General features: G+C 37.1%; 1 protein-coding gene across 1 annotated transcript in view; it reads right to left on the minus strand.

Annotated features, from left to right (window-relative positions):
• Positions 1 to 3552: 3552 nt before the first annotated feature.
• Positions 3553 to 17522, minus strand: part of pycr1a (pyrroline-5-carboxylate reductase 1a) — a 173983-nt gene continuing 160013 nt past the window's right edge. Inside the window, exon 8 of the mRNA XM_051888744.1 lies at positions 3553 to 4157. Coding sequence (XP_051744704.1) covers positions 3995 to 4157 — 163 coding nt within the window. The 3' untranslated portion in view covers positions 3553 to 3994. The remainder of the gene's footprint in view (positions 4158 to 17522) is intronic.

Raw genomic sequence — 17522 nt, forward strand, 5'->3', positions numbered from 1 at the left:
TACCTTCCAACAAGACAATGACCCTAAGCACACAGCTAAAATAACAAAGGAGTGGCTTCACAACAACTCCGTGACTGTTCTTGAATGGCCCAGCCAGAGCACTGACTTAAACCCAATTGAGCATCTCTGGAGAGACCTAAAAATGGCTGTCCACCAACGTTTACCATCCAACCTGACAGAACTGGAGAGGATATACAAGGAGGAATGGCAGAGGATCCCCAAATCCAGGTGTGAAAAACTTGTTGCATCTTTCCCAAAAAGACTCATGGCTGTATTAGATCAAAAGGGTGCTTCTACTAAATACTGAGCAAAGGGTCTGAATACTTAGGACCATGTGATATTTCAGTTTTTCTTTTTTAATAAATCTGCAAAAATGTCAACAATTCTGTGTTTTTCTGTCAATATGGGGTGCTGTGTGTACATTAATGAGGAAAAAAATGAACTTAAATGATTTTAGCAAATGGCTGCAATATAACAAAGAGTGAAAAATTTAAGGGGGTCTGAATACTTTCCGTACCCACTGTACAGCATCAACTAGGGTACTCTTGCTTTCGTATGAGAAATACGAGGTAAGTTGAAATGATGTAGTATAATTTGTGACAGCAGTGATGTCACTTACCTTAAACCTACTAATAGGTGATGATAATATCCGATTAGCATGAAAAGCTGTTCATCCTGTAGTTATGAAAATAGTTCAACTTTATGCCCAAATATTTCTCTGCCTGAATACAGCTGCTCGCCTGCTTAGTATGTGAATACATTGTTTGCATTTAATCATGTATGTCATTGCATGATCGACACATTAGCCAACACATGACCCCTAACTCATTTAGCAAGACAGTGTCTAACGTTACGTTGCTAGCGTTCTGCTGCTGTTAGTATTGCAATTTGATTTAGTTATACATGCTGCTGTACAAAACTAGGATTTGCTGTAGCTCCATTTGATATGCGAATACAAAAGCAAACGCCTATTTCACTTTGAAGATTTCAGCAAAGCTATCCCTGTATCCTCATGCACTACATTGTTTGCTTTCTGCTGCAGCATAAATGCAATACGCATATTCGCTAGCTGCTAACATGCCCAGCAATTCACTCTGAGCATTAAACAGGACTGTTAAAATAGTATACTTACAAGTTTACTACTAGTACTTTGATACTAGTATACTTACTACATAAAGTATACTTAAAAATATACTTGAACATTACTTAAGTATACTTCATAAAATGAACTTGAAGTATACTTCAAAAAAAGTATAGTACTTTTTCGTAAGGTGTAGTTTCATGACTGACTAAAAACTTGTTGAAGCATTAATGAAAAAAGTAATAAACAAATTCAGCTGCTGACACAACCTCTCGTGTAATACTTGAGACACACTTAGGCATTAACACTCATCATGCAAACCTCAACAATGGTGACAATCAGTATTAAAAATATTTAAATATAAATAGTAAAAGAATTCAGCTGCATAATTTATTTGTGCTGCTAAGCATGCTGGGAGCTATAAAGGAGTTTTGTATGCTGGCATGAAGCATGTCATCATTGTAGTTAATAACTTCCTGTTCACAACATGATTTCATTTTTCAGAAGTCTATTTAATATTTTCAAAATAGTATCACATTAAACAGACAGTAGTATTTAAACAAATTAATAACAAAACACACTTCTGAGCTATAATTAGATTTCAGATGTGATCAGTGAATCAGACCACTTTCTGAACTTTTCTTTCACTTTTTAAATAATGTCACGATTAATTAGCAGTCAAAATCACATCATACATGTCACAGTTTTAACTCAGGAGTCCTGTAATGAGCACATTCAGGGCTTTGCAGAGATACCAAATTTTTGGAGGTTTCACAATGACAACAACAACTCCTTGGTCTTTAAATACGACTGACATTAATTTAATGATCAAAATTAGCACTTTTATGGAAATATGATAATATTTTATAATTATTTTATATCATAATCCAAACATTTAAATCGGATTATTTTTTAAATTGTTATAAATCAACATCTCGGGAAAATATTATGGGGTTTCTAATCAAAATATGACTTTCTTTTACAAAACAGGGCATTCATTTTATGCATGTCCACTGTAGAGGACACCAGGACTTAAATCATGTTTATCAGGCAATTTGGGCGACACAACAAGCGAATAGCGAAATAAATTATATATCAATATTCTTATTAATTATTAGATATTATTATGAAAATTTTGCCAATTAATACTCCCATTATTACACTTATTTTTTCATTACATGTTGCCCCAAGAACACATTAATATGCAAATTAGAAACAGTGTATAGATGCATTTTATTGAATGGGAAAACTCATGTATGGCTATTTTTACCCACATATTGCAAAAAATTAAAATGGTGTATCAATTAATCCCATTATATCTTTCATAACACAGTTGAGAATCATCTTTGAACTAAGCTTGGTTAAAAAAAAAAACAAATCTTGAAGCCTAAAAATTGATTGGTGAATAACATTTTTTTTAAAAATCCATTGTCATTTCATGTCATTTTATTTTTTAAACAACTTAGTCCTGGTGTTCACTATAGAGGACATAGCAAAACATACGAATAAAATGTAATTTAAAAAAAAATTCATTACATTTGTTTCTTATGCTCTAAACAATGTAATGATGTGGGGAAAAAAATACTAAATTAAAATAAAAAATCTGGGTCCCAGGAGGATATGAAGACTGGACATATTGGTCTAATATTTGTATTAAAAAGATTGGTCAGAATGGACATAGTGGCATAACAAATGTTTATTGCACATATCTTTTGATAATTATGATAATTCCTAAATATAATACAACATACAGTCAATAGTAATAAGAATGTAATGTTGTATTTGTTGCGGACACTGAGCCAGGAAGCGGTCACGTGACAAAAGAACGAAGGACTCGGACCTGAACCCGAACCCGAAGACTCGAGAGATGAACTAATCATTTCTGTTTCTGCATTCAGCCTATGGTGTATGACTGGATGAACGAACGTCTCAAACCCGAAGACTTGAGAGGCGAACTAATCATTTCTGTTTCCGGTACTGCAGTTAAATATGGGGCTGTCATCATAATGTCAATGGCTGTCATGGCCCAGAACAGACACTGACAACGGAACTAACAACTCAAACCCGAAGACATGAGAGGCAAACTAATCTTTTTGGGGAACAGACGTGATAAATGTAAGATGACAAAAGAAAGAACGACTCGGATAGGGAGGTAAGGTGAACTAACACATGCATGCTGCATAGCCTGAAGACCCTGCTAAGCAATTAATTAATCATTTCTTACTCATAATTTGGCCTTCATGGCTGTATTAGCCTATAGTTTATTTTTTATTCCAAATGTGATAAACTTTTGTGTGAGCAGTATGTGTTGAGGAATTTAACAAGTAACATTTCAATTATATTCTGCTGAAATGAACGAAATAAATGGAATGACTTGAAAAAAGATTTGTTCATTTTTCTGAATGAGTTTCAAAGATCCGAGTCAGTAAAATGATCTGAACTTCCCGCTACTAATAGTGACTGACACCATCAAACAGCCAATGGGCATTTATTGAGAGAATTTGGCTTTTTCTGTTTTGAGTATACAGAACTTCTGAGCAGTATAGAGATAAAGATAGAAAATCCTTTAATTAAATGTAACAGTACATTATATATATAATATCTCAACTACAAATTTCATTCAGGCTATTCCAGATAGGCTTTGCTAAATACAGCATGATCAGACATGGTTTAATAAATCTACACAGTGCATGGTTTACAGTGTGTATCAAGAGAAACTAATTGCTCAGAGTTGGTCCAAACCAGCCAAAAAAGGCAATCGCACAATATTGACAACTGAGCACAATACAGGTTATAAAAATGCTGGACAACCAGTTTATGGAAACAAATTAAAGCATTTTTGGTGTAAGCATCTTGTCTGCAGTTCTTGGAGTAGTTTCATCCTTACTGTAAGCTGGATCATGATGATCAGGTTCAGGTTTTCTTGTGTTTGGGGTTGCTGTTAAAGAGGTTGAGGCCGGTCCTGACCCCGACCCCTGTTGTCGTGACACCTGGCTGCTGAAGCACCTTGTCCAAAGTAGTCTTCTTTATGGCGGCTGGAGAAATCTTCTCTTGGTCTGCCAAGTACTGAAGCTCCCTGTCAGAAAAGAGTGAGAATCAGAAGAGTGAGTCAGAAAATAATGTCCTTCAGGAGACACAACTGTTTAAAAAGCCCGTTAAATTAAAAGAGGAGACTGTGTCTGCAGACAATTATATGCAGATAAACATTTGAAAATAAATAACTTAAATGGACCAACTTAACTATAAGTATCTTTAATGACTCTACACTGTCATCTAAATTAAACATTAGATTCAGTGCACTAACTGCATAGATACTCGTTTTTACTAGGGCTGTCAACCTCCAACCACACCCTAACTCTACCCATAACCCCATCTCTCCACCCATTAAACACGTAGGGCTGTGTAAAAATATATCGATTTCTGGATTTTAATCGATTCTCATTTTTACGAACCGATAGCGATCCCAAGAATCGATTAGTCTAGTCTGTTTTCAGTTGATGAATGAATAGAACATTGTAGCGCTCTTCCCATTAAATAAATGGCAGCTTTGTACTTTGTTACTTTTGATATGAAACAAAGTCTCAGATTTCAAATTCTGTCCATTTTATTACGAAATTCGAAAAATAACCGTTTTGGCGCTGTTTAATGTGGCGTGACAGATGGCTGTAGCCTCAGATCAAGAGAGGCGGCAACGCGAAGCGCGCGTGAACTGATCATCTCCTCCGCTTTAATACCAGTTACAGCGCGAAATAAACATGAATGAACACCCAAATAGGCTATAGCTTACTATATTATAATTTCTATTAAAATATTACATGATTAAAGTGTTTACTTGATAATGGGCCATTGCTTGCACTCTGAATTAATCTTTTAATTTCGAATTTGGTCTTTTAATTTAACTGTCTTTAATGCATCATGCACTTTTCTTATAAAGGGTTACTATGGGGGACAAAACTCTGAAACAACATGTTTTACTTGGATAATGCCGTCATTATCTTAGCGTACGTGAGAAATTTACATAAAAAATGACGTTAAATTTGTACGTCTTAACTATGTAGGTCGCATTTCATGACGCCTGATACATACGTTTCTGCCGCCTTTAAACGCATTTAAAAGTTTCCATTAGTAGACGTAGGCTATTTGTTATAGGCTATTGATTTTACAATAATTAGTTAACTAACTAACTAGTGGCAACAGTGCATAAGAATTCTAAATTTATTTCATGTATTATGAGTGTGCGCGTCTTTGTGTGTATTGGCTGTTACGTTAGTGTTGAAGTGAACAAATTAAACATGTTTTGAAAATTAAAGGCATTATTTTAACTTGGATCCCATAGCCCTAAAGCTCAATTTTTCTATCTTTTTTGTTCTTTCGTGATCTTGCCTGAATTTTCCATAAGTCATTTAACATTTTCTTCAACATGAAGTGGAGAACAAGTTATTTTGAGAAAACATTCTTGGTTTCATGGATAGTTTATCTATTTGGGAAAATAAGAGGTTACAAAAAGTATAAACAGTAAAAAGATGATGGTAGAAAGGATTATTATTATTATTATTATTATTAAATTTGTTACAACGAAGGAATACTAACATGGTAACTTTTGACCAAAAAGAGGAGCAGTTATAATAGATGTATGAATTTCTGATGCTCAGGAGAACAGCAAATTCTAAACCAGGGGTTGTCAGCTATGGTCTTTAAGGTCCACTTTACTGCAGAGTTTAGCTCCAACCCTATTCAGTTGAAAACCCCTGGTTTAGAATTTGCTGTTCTCACCCTGATCTATTATAATTTTATTTTTGGTATTATAACCACTGCTGTAAATCATCAGCAATTTCAACTGCAACCTGAAGGCTATTAACCTTGTCCACTAGATGGAGCTTATAAGATAAGGAATTGTTTTAGACTAATATTATTAATTTGTTTTCTATCCCTTTGAATGGAAATAAATGCATTGATTTATCTAATTCATTTGTGTAACTTGTGTATTGACAGTATAGTTCATTTACATGTAAGTTTGTGAAATATGAATCACTAATAGCCTATTTGATGGTGGAAAAATATATTTTTAAATATGATTATTGTTAAATCATCTACATGATGAGATGTGTTAACTTACCTGCATTTTTCCATATTTTTGTATTTTTTATTATTTATAATTATTAATTTTATATAACAGGCGGTGATTTTAATAAATATTAGTAGTAGCAAGTAGGCTATTGCTTTGAAAATACCAAAATCAAGTCCATCACTTGGAGAAAATGCATTCCTCCCTTCACTCTAAAGAAAAATGGTTCTAAACAGTACCAAATTATGGTTCTTCAGCTTGTAGCAATAGCAGAACCCCTTTTGGTGCTAAATAGATCCAAGGTTCCATATATTGTTTATCCTTTGATCCTTTGAAGTGCTATAAATGACCCTGGTGTTGTAAATAATGTGTTTAATAATAGTTTATTTTCAATACGATTAGTATATTATTATCTTTAAATTATAAAACTGTGTAGTTTGATGGTTGAGCTCCAGAAAACCATTAATGAGGTGGTTATGACAGTTACAGTTACAACACAGACGCTTGAGACCAATCAATCAACATCTTGTTAATGTTATAAATGAATTATGTCTCCGTTTGTCATTACCGATTAAAGGGTATCTGGCGCCACCGCACGGTTAAAATAAACACATTTACAGAGTACATTGGTATTAAAAACAGCTTTTGAAAACTGTCCATGATTCAGTTTTGTAGACCGTGAAAGAAGTTTGATGCTGTCGTGGAACAAACAACAGCCGGCATTTTTCCTCCTCCCGACTCAAGTGCCTCATCTTCTTAATCTCCTCACGTAAATGATTACATTTCGATGACTTGCGTTTCTTCCCCACCGCAGAAACCACCACAGGTTCATCATTATTCATTTTTCTGTTTTTGTTGATCAAAAAGTACAAAGTAGATAAGGAAAACTAGGATGCCGGGTGTATTCAGAGCGCCGCCATTGCTGTTTACAGTGAGTGGAATGGTGCGCTGTGATTGGTTGAGCAGATATATCGCATTCTGCAGAGAAAGGAGACTGGCGTTTGTCGCGTTTTGGAAAGAAAGGGAGAAAACATGACAGAATAACACGACGGATATCGCATTTTGCGCAAAATTTATAAATGACTTTTCAATACCGACCAGATACAATACTGATTTTGGCGGAAACTCTTTTTTTTTTTTTTTTTGAAAATGGCTTTTAGGAACCAAGCTCTTCATATATATATATATATATATATATATATATATATATATATATATATATATATATATATACACATGTGTGTGTTTGTGTGTGTGTGTGTTATAACTAGTAACTAGCTACTTAAGTAGTTTTTTTCATTGGATACTTTTTCACTCTTACTAGAGTAACTTTTAAGATTAGGCCTATTACTTTAACTTTTACTTTGAGTAAATATTTCTATAAGTACTTGTACTTTTACTTGAGTATGGTTTTTGGATACTAGCCACCTCTGTCAATCACCACCTCATTCATACGGTCACATTAGTATTTCTCATTCTTACCGAAGCACAAAATTTGTATTATCATTAACGCCTTTGAAACATTTCTGAAGCCTATTTGATTTGTTTCTTTGTATTTTGTCCATTTGACTTGTAACAATGTTTTTGGACATTAATTCAGTTGAATCTCTGTGTTTGGTTACACTGAATATTTTGCTGATACTCTTCATGAAATGGGGGGTTTTAAACCTACATTTGTTGTTTTGTTATTGTGCAATTTACTTTAATGTTTCCAGAAACAGTGTAAGAGCTTGTAAGATCTTCTTTTATTCTTTAATAATAAAATTAATTATTGACCACTTTATCAAGTACATTGATTTAAGAGCTTATTGCCAGAGACAAATTTAATCTGACCACATCAAACCTCTGATCAATGACAAATGCCATATGTATGCTTTTGCTGTTTGTTGTTCTATATGCTCTTTTAAATCTCAGGATCCCTGCTGCCAAAGTTCAAATCCTGTGTCCTGCCTCAAAAGAGATACAAGCATTTGCTCCCATATTCAGTGACTGTTCTTGCAAAGGTGTGAAGTATTCAATGGACGATTTGCATATCTATGAATGGTGCAACACCATTTGATGGAGCCTTCTCATGCAGGACTGAAAGGAGAACAAAGACTGAAGACTGACCAACTGTTATTGTAACAAGTCGGGACGAGAAGTCTGAAGATGACATCTACACACAACAGAACGCATGTCTTTATGGACTGTGTCACCTTTGGACTTCATGAGTGTGGCCAACGGTGCCAAGGAGGGATTTGTAAGGTTGAAAATATCCAAAGATATTTTAAAGTGAACAAAGACATTTGCTTTACTGTTTGAACCCCCTCTCTTTGCTACAAGGGCCATTTGGAAGGCACAAATGTGCTGATAGTGATCAAGCCCTATAGGCCAAGATAAACTGTTGAAGTGTTGAACATATAAAGATGCTAGACAGTATAGTATAGTTTTGATTTTGCTGTAAAAACACGTTTTATTATGTATAGATAACAGGGAAGCTCTAGTAAGCACACGTACGTCTCCAAAGTGGATTTACATAAATTCTAAACCATATCTTAAAGATGCTTACTAAACGTTTATTTAACATCTGACAGGAACATTTTGGATAAGTATTGCAGATGAGCACATCACAACATGAAATAGACATCTGATCAGAATGATGTATCTGTGCTATATGAAGAATTCACTGTTGTCAACACTGTTTAAATTACATGAATGTAAATAATGTAAATACACAAATCTACAACTCAAAAAATCTACAGTAACTAAACTTAAGTTATCTATTTTATTTGTTTGTTAACACTGTTGATAAATTAAGGAACATTTGTTTTGGATAAAAAGTGAGGTAACATCAGCAAATACCTCAACATTTAAATGTGATATTGAGCACATGAATCACAGAAGTCACTTCATATAAATCATATTTGGATGTTGCGGGGACAGATGAGCACACACGTGTTTATCCGGTGGAGAGAGGCTGATGAAGGAATGCTGCTATCAAAGGCTTTGAGTGAGTATACTACAGAAATTAATACAAAGTGTATTCAAATCTTAAGTTGTAGTTTATTTTAAGTATTGTAATTTCAAGAGCAGAGCCTGCAAGGCAAAGTGATGGCGGCATTTGTTAAAGTAAAGGGAAACCTGAAACAAAAACAAAGTAACCTCATTTTGTTACTTCTAATACAGAAATCAATTTAGGTTAACATGTGTTAAAATGACTGCTTTTGTGTTATGTTTGTGTATTTTTGTAGGATCTGAAATGTCCTCAGACTGGTGTGAGCACTGAGGATGGAGAGCCACAGCAGATCCTGGGAATGGTACAGTGCCATGGATGAGAGCCTCCATCACTCCACCTGCCCTTATTGCCTCATCTAGCCTGATGTTGCTGTGGTCTCTTCATCCTCAGTGAGTCCAGAGCCAGCAAGAGCATCTAGAAAAAGACCAAAGGGCATTGAGGATGTAATTTTAGTCAAGTTTGTTCTGCTGGTTTCTGTTCATACAATGGAGCCCAACTTTCAGAAGCTTCAAAAGCATCATCAAATGATGTCATGAAGCTTCTGGAAGTCAGGCTCCATCGACTGATATTGTATGAACAGAAACCAGCAGGACAAACTTGACCAAAATCACCTTTTGTGTTCAGAAAAAACAAAACGAAACAAAAAAACACAGGGACTGAACAGCATTAAGGCGAGTAAATAATGACTGAATTTATATTTTTGAGTGAACTAACCCTTTATGCCCACAAATAGAAATTGTATGAAATGTATGTATGCATTTATTTTTTATTTACATTTATGGATTTGGCAGACGTTGTTATCCAAAGTAACTTACAGTGCTCTTATTACAGGGACGATCCCCATGGAGCAACCTGGAGTAAAGTGTCTTGCTCAAGGACAGCAACCTTCTGCTTACCAGTTCAGTGGTTTAGCCAACTACACCACAAAAGTAATAAAGCTACAGCAAAAATTTGCATATAATTGTAAAAATATGAAGTAAAATATGGCAAGAAACAGAATGCTGACATTGTAAAACTTTTTAATCTGTTTAAATGTTTTACAGGTAGTCATGCTCATGAAGAGCACACAAATGTTTGGAGCAGACACAGCGGCAGCCAGATTGTCCCGCACGTTCTCCCACTCTTGCTTCATGTTGTGGGGTTTAGGGGGGCTGACGACATGGTCTTCCTCATCCTCTGGCTCAACGATGTCCCCATTGAGTGTTCACGGTGGTCAGCTGCTTCATCAAAATAAATTTGCAGGATTGGCACAGCTGTGTTGAGATGGCAGTAGGATGTGGGGTTCACTACCTGTATATACTTGATTGTTAGAACAAGTTTGAATAAAGCTTTGTTTCATGTGTTTTTGACTTGTATATGTATTTATTTATTGTAATACTTTTATTTTCTTTTAATTATTCAGTAACACTTTACAATAAAGTTGTATTAGTTAACATTAGTTAACATTAACTAACCATGAACAACACCTCTGTTCGGCATTAGTTAATGTTTGTTAACATTAACTCATGCATATATTAATCCATCTATTCACATTAACAGCGCAAGTAGTTAACATTAGTTAATGCATTAATCTTCGTTAATGTTAACTCACGCATATTAATGCATCTATTCACATTAACAGCGCAAGTATTTAATATTAGTTAATGCATTAGATAACATGAACTAATCATGAACAATGCCTGTAAATAGCCTTAATGTTTTAAGGTTAAACTAATGTAAATATGTACAGTAAGTTATGTAACAGTTGACACACTGAGGATGAACATTTCTAACTCACCATCTTACCCTAAAGGTAAAAATGCCATTGTGTACCTTATCGGCATTATTTATTAATAAGGCATTGATTTGGGCTGTAAACATAATTCTGAATTGGAAACCATCTGAACATGAACAGATATGTTTATATGCACTTTACTATCATTACTTACATTCAACAAAGCATTTATTAATGGAATTTGTGAACCTTATTGTGAAATGTACAATATTTCAACATCAATTTTACTGAAGAATAGTTTGCAGTTTCATCAGCAGAAGCCAGCTGCAAGTCTCACAAGGAGTTTGTAGGCCGCTCTGCGTACATTCACATTTCCACAGCAATTATACTCTAACAGAGTCAACTAACTACGTCATTACTTAGGTTAAACAATTCTGATTGGCTAAGAAAAATAGACAAAATTTATAATCTTTCACACATGGACAGATAGTCAGAAACGTATCTCCATCCATCATGATGCTGACGCTGGAACCCTGGATTTAGACACAGGATGTCCTTCTGGGTCAAGAAAAGGCGTCTGCAGAGCAGAATTTGTCCGCACCCATAAGGACCTGTATAGAACAATTCACAGCTTCTTCAAGGCTGAAGTTGGCCCAGGCTTTATCTAGAACAGGAAATATTCCCAAAACATACTGATAAGTTCTACTTTTCTCTCAGTGAGAGGTACAGACAATATTCATCATTATTCTCTAGTGTTTAAAGATGAAAAGGAAAACGAATGCTTTAACATACGTTGAAGAAGTCATTCAAATAATTTAACATTTAGAAAGATAAATATTGATTAATAACTTGATTATAAATCATTCAAAAGATATATATATTGAAGCAACAGTGGATTCCAGAATCCAACCCTTCAATCCCCACTTATAGACAAATGTGGAGTCCAAAACACATCTGGTCTACTGATCTTAATGGTTAATAAATTAATCATTTGGTACACCTATAGATTTCTATAGATACAGAATCTATAGAATGAATTCTTTTTACATTATAAGCAAGTAATCTTAGATTATAACCACTATGTTTGAAGTGTGTGTGTGTGTGTGTGTGTGTGTGTGTGTGTGTGCGTGTGTGACAGAGATTTGCAATTTGTGAACTTAGAGCAGCATAGAGTACAAAGGGAAAACAGGGAAACAGTCAATGACTGTAACATCAGATTGATCAGAGATACATCAGAAGAGAGACAGATGGTATCAAATACAGCATTTTACATTACATTATGTATGCCATGTGATACTGTAAACAGATTACCATGGAGACTGCCACATTACTGTAAGTCACTCTCATAAAGCACAGAAACATAATGGCTGTTACATACTTCATCACACTTTTTGATAACACACTGAATAAATACTATTACAAACATTATGGATTTTTATGGCAATTATGTCATTTTGGTAATGTACATGTATTGTCTAATGTGGCATCTGTAGCATGTTTAACTGTAATTATTTCAGCAACATGGGTGATTTGAAACATGTATCTTACATTGTTTGCTACTGAATTAACTGATTGTTAAAAGTACTAAACTGAAAGAAGAACATACTGTTGTGTTTCGGTGAATAAACCAAATGTTCTCATTACATATCACAATGATCTTGTGTTTTGAAACAGTGATTATGTAGAATGAAAATATGTACAACTAGAATGAAAGCATGAGATCATGTTTTGAAAGAATGACTGTGTTACAAGTGTGATCAGTTTGGATTTTTGTATTAAGAGTTTTGAAAATATACAACTTGTGAAAATAGTACCAAAGCAAATAAAAATAAAATAAAAACTGTAATATGATAATGCTTCCGGCCCCTCCTCATGATCTATATTTGTATATGTGGAGGTATTCAAGGACCTTTATTTTGAAAAGGGTTTTTTTTTTTTTTTTTTTTTTAAAAGAGAAGACGACGGGGTGTTCCGGAAAGGAAAAAAGGGAGCGAGACGAGCGCGAGCAAAAAAAGTTAGTTTTCTCGTGACTCCTTTGATATATGTGTACAGTTTTAGACACGCGTCGAGGTGAGCGGACGAGAAGCTGGACCGAGCTTGTGCTGTCGTGAGTTTTGACCGAGCCTGATCGCTGGGAAACTGAACTGCATGTCTGTGATATACTAGGAGGGGCATTGCTCATTGTGCTAGCTGAGATGGTGTGTTGGCACGGGTGTTCATCTTCTACGGAAGGGAGCTGAGATACTGTTTTTCTTCACTGTTGTTTAACCACAGTTGCTATTCTGAAGAAACACACGGACGTTATTTGTTGTTTTTGAAGCAAAGCAGCTTGGATTGAGTGATTTTGCTACTGTTGTTCGAGCCGAAATCCTTGTGCATCGTTTTTGATACAATAGTGCCGCCTTGTGGACACAAACGGCATTGCGAACTCATTGACGTTCTTCTTTTGACAATATTTTACCTTCTATTTTTCAGTTTATTTTTGGACATTTTGCACTGTTTTCACTTGGAGACTTTGAAATTCTTTTTGGATGGACAATTGCATAGACTTGAGAATTGATAACTGAGTTTGCACGAATTAATGGATCCGAATTATGCTGTTTTTGTTTTTTTGAAGGGACTGTCTCGTCTACCAGAAAAGTTTGTGGAGATTTTTTTTTTTTGAACATTATTTTTCCTGTCGTTGAAGAAACGGAAGGGATTTTCTGTTTTTGAACAGGTGGCTATTTGTTTGATTTAATTACCCTGCCATATCTGGACACTCCAACACCAGCCCAGTTCTACTGTGAGGTAAAACTTTAACTTTGGGGTTGTGAATCTCACTCAGGTATGTGAACTGAAAATATCTGATGTGGAATGAAACATCTGTAATGTACTTTTAAGTGAACTGAGTACCATCTGAGCATTCTATCAGAACTGTTGTTGTTTTTCTGATTTTGAGTATTATTGTTGAAAGAGAAGAAACTGAACAAAAGTTTGAATCTGAACAAAACTTTATTTTTTATATATTTCTTGGTAAAATCATAAGAAAGTGAAACTTGAATTTATGTCATGACTGTTGTTTTCTTTATTTTGTTTAATTCTGCTAAACATTTATGAAATAAGTGTAAATCTTTTGTTATCTTGGAGTAGGGGCATTCCTACTGTCTTGTGGTCTGATAGAGGGGAAGAGGGGTTAATCAACACTGTTATACTCTGGGGAGCTACCGTGTATGTTAAGTTACAGAGCCTCAATCCTCATCAGTCGCTGCTACAAAAGACAAAAGAAACATTAACAAGGCAGACAGCAACATACTTATATATATATATAAGTATGGGAATTAATCGTACTAGGGGGTGAGGACCTAGATCTTGTCAATCCCTAGTCGTCCAAGATATATTGCAGTTGAAGTTAAACTCACCCCTACATTGTAGTGAAATTCCCCGCTACATTATTTTGGCATCACGAACAGGATCATACTTAGCCTGAGTTTTGTTGTAGTATACTGTCCCAGGTCTATGAGCAAGCAGAAAAATGGCAGAACTCGAAGAACTGAAGAAGGAGTTTGCTGAAATGCAGAGAAGGTTAGCAGAGCAAGCCGGTGCATTGGATCATGCTAGAATGGAACAGCGAGAAGCTCTGTCCTTAGCAAGGGCAGTAATGGAGCAGCAAGCATCCACTCGTGCACCCCCAGCAACAATCTATATCCCAAGAGATCACAAGCTTACCGATTTCACTAGCATCACCAAGCCTGGAGAAGGGAGCGTGGAGGAGTGGATAGTCTCAATGAAATCAGCGTTTCGGGTCATGAAGGTGCCAGAGGAAGATCAAGTGGAGCTGATAAAGCAGCACCTAAAGGGGGAAGCTAAAGATACTGTGAAGTTCATGCTGGAAGAAGGGGATAACAGTATGGAGTCCATCTTCAAGCTGCTTCAGGAAACCTATGGGGATAAGGTACCCATTGGCACAAGGTTAAAAGACTTCTATGATTGAAAACAAGCACCCGGTGAGACTATACGTGCTTATGCTTATGACTTACGAGAGAAACTGTACAAGGTAAAACGCAGGGAGCCAAGCAGAGTGTTAGATGAAGAGAGTGTTCTGAAAGACTAAGGGATGATTTCCTAAGAAGAGAGATGAAACGAAAGATTAAGGAAGAGCAAAGCTTGACTTTTGCACAGCTGATGCAGGATGCTATCACATAGTCTGAGGAAGAGGAAGCACAGTCTGGAGGTAACTTGAAGACTCCTGCATGCGCGAGAGCTGCAGTTCACACTACAGTTGCGACTGGTGACAGTTCATCCTCACTAACTTTAGAAAAGTTGCACGAGGCAATAGAGAAGATAGCTGCACGTGAGGAAGAATTGTACAGAATAGTCCACAGTCAAAGGAGAGTTAACCCCCAGCCTGCTGGTACGAGAAGGCAGCCACTAAAAAACAGTGAAGGAAAATATATCTGTTACACATGTGGTGAACCAGGTCACACCAGTCGACAGTGCGGTCAGCATAAGGAGCTGTGTAGCCGGGGTGCTGCGTCATAACAAATGGCGGAAATGACTGATGCGTTAAGAAGAGCTTCATTGGGTGAATTGGCGAGCACCAATGGGCCTTCAGTAATATGGAGCCATAAAGCTGACTGGAAGGCTGATGTAGTGCCAGGAACTCTAAAGAAGAGCGCTTTTGGAGACTGTCTGACAGTAGACGTAAAAATAGCAGAGGTGCCCACCAAATGCCTGCTGGACACAGGTTCAGAGGTCACCACCATCTCAGAGTCTCACTTTAAACAGCATTTCGGAGGGCAAGAGATACAACAGTCATCTGCTAACTGGGTGCGCCTCACTGCTGCAAACGGGCTAGACATTCCTGTTCTTGGATGTCTACAGGTTGATATAGAGTGCATGGGAAATCTGCTTCCAGGGAAGTGTGTTTTCGTGCTCACAGAGTCCAACCCCGATGCGCAGGAGATGAAAGGATTGGATGGAATTGTGGGAATGAATGTCCTTAGTGAACTGAAAAACCTTGTACTGTCTGGAAAGGAGTTGAGCGAGGGAAGTAAAGTCAGCCGTGGCACAGATGCTAATGTAAGGAGAGTGATGGCAAGAGTGAAGAAAGATGAGGGACTCTTGGGCCCAGAAGGTAGGATAGGATTTGTTAAGGTGTCTGGGAAGCAAGTTGTGACAATCCTGCCCTTAAGTGAGAAGATTGTGGAAGGCCACTGCAGTATACCTCAGCAAGTGAAGCGTCAAGTACTGGTGGAGTGCACAGATTCTGTTACCCTTCCAAAAGGACTGTTAGTACCCAATGTGCTTGCGAGCCCAGAAAAAGGAAGAGTCCCGGTGCGAGTGTTAAATATCTGTCAGGAAACTATCAGGTTGATGCCGAGATCCAGGATTGCACTTGTGTCGAAGCCTCAGAAAGTAGTCCCAAAGCAAATGGTGGAATTTGAAGAGGATGAGGGCGAGTTACGCGTTAAGCGACATATGCAGTGCAGTGTTAAGATGGAGAATCAGCCCGAGCAAATGTCAATTCCAGTGCAAGTGAACCAGGATGGACTGTCTGAGGTGCAACGTGAGGAGTTAAATGCCCTGCTTGCACGTTACAGTGATGTTTTCTCCAAAAGCGACACCGCTTTTGGATATACGACGACAGTGGCACATAGCATTCCTACAGGAGATGCACAGCCAATAAAGCAACGCCACCGACGAGTCCCACCTCACGTTTTCCAAGAGTTCAAGAGACATGTGCCGGATCTTGTCAGTCAAGGTGTACTGAAGGAGAGTCACAGTCCGTGGACCTCACCTGCAGTCATTGTGATAAAAAAAAGATGGAGGCGTTCGTTTCTGCTGTGACTACAGGAGACTCAATCAAGTCACCTTTGGCTTGCTTAGTTAGGGACACTTGACACTTGCCTGCATTGACACTATTCTTTTAAGAGCTGCTGTGCAGCCAAATAATGTACCAGTTATCAATGTAAAGCTGCTTTGACACAATCTACATTGTAAAAAGCACTGTATAAATAAAGGTGACTTGACTTGACTTGACTTGACATTCAAGGATGCCTACCCCCTTCCGAATGTGGAGGAATCCTTGGATGCTTTGGGGAATGCACAGTTGTTTTCCACCTTGGATCTCACAGCAGGTTACTTCCAAGTGGCGGTAAATGAATCAGATCGGGAGAAGACTGCTGTCACAACACCATTCGGGTTGTATGAGTGGACGCGGATGCCGTTTGGTTTATGCAACGCTCCAGCCACCTTTCAGCGATTGATGGGTGTGGCATTAGGTGATCTGGCCTTTGACACTCTCTTGATCTATCTCACCGATATTATTGTGTTCTCGTTGGATTTCAAGAGTCACTGTGAGAAGTTGGAGCTTGTCTTCTCAAGGTTGCGTCAGCACGGACTGAAGCTCAAACCGAGTAAATGTTTCCTCCTGAGGCCAGAGGTCCGGTTCTTGGGACATATCATTTCATCAAAGGGAGTTCAGGTGGACAAGGACAAGGTTCAGTGCTTGGATGCATGGCCTCCACCGTCGAATGTGAAGAAGGTTAGACAGCTGTTGGGATTTATGAGTTACTATCGCCGTTTTGTTCCAGGATTCGCACAGCTGGCCAAGCCCCTACATGCCCTAGTGGGGAAAGGTAACAAAGGCAAGTCATCAGAACCATTCATCTGGAGAGAGAAATGT

Source organism: Ctenopharyngodon idella, chromosome 3, assembly GCF_019924925.1.
Source record: "Ctenopharyngodon idella isolate HZGC_01 chromosome 3, HZGC01, whole genome shotgun sequence".
Taxonomy (NCBI): Eukaryota; Metazoa; Chordata; class Actinopteri; order Cypriniformes; family Xenocyprididae; genus Ctenopharyngodon; species Ctenopharyngodon idella.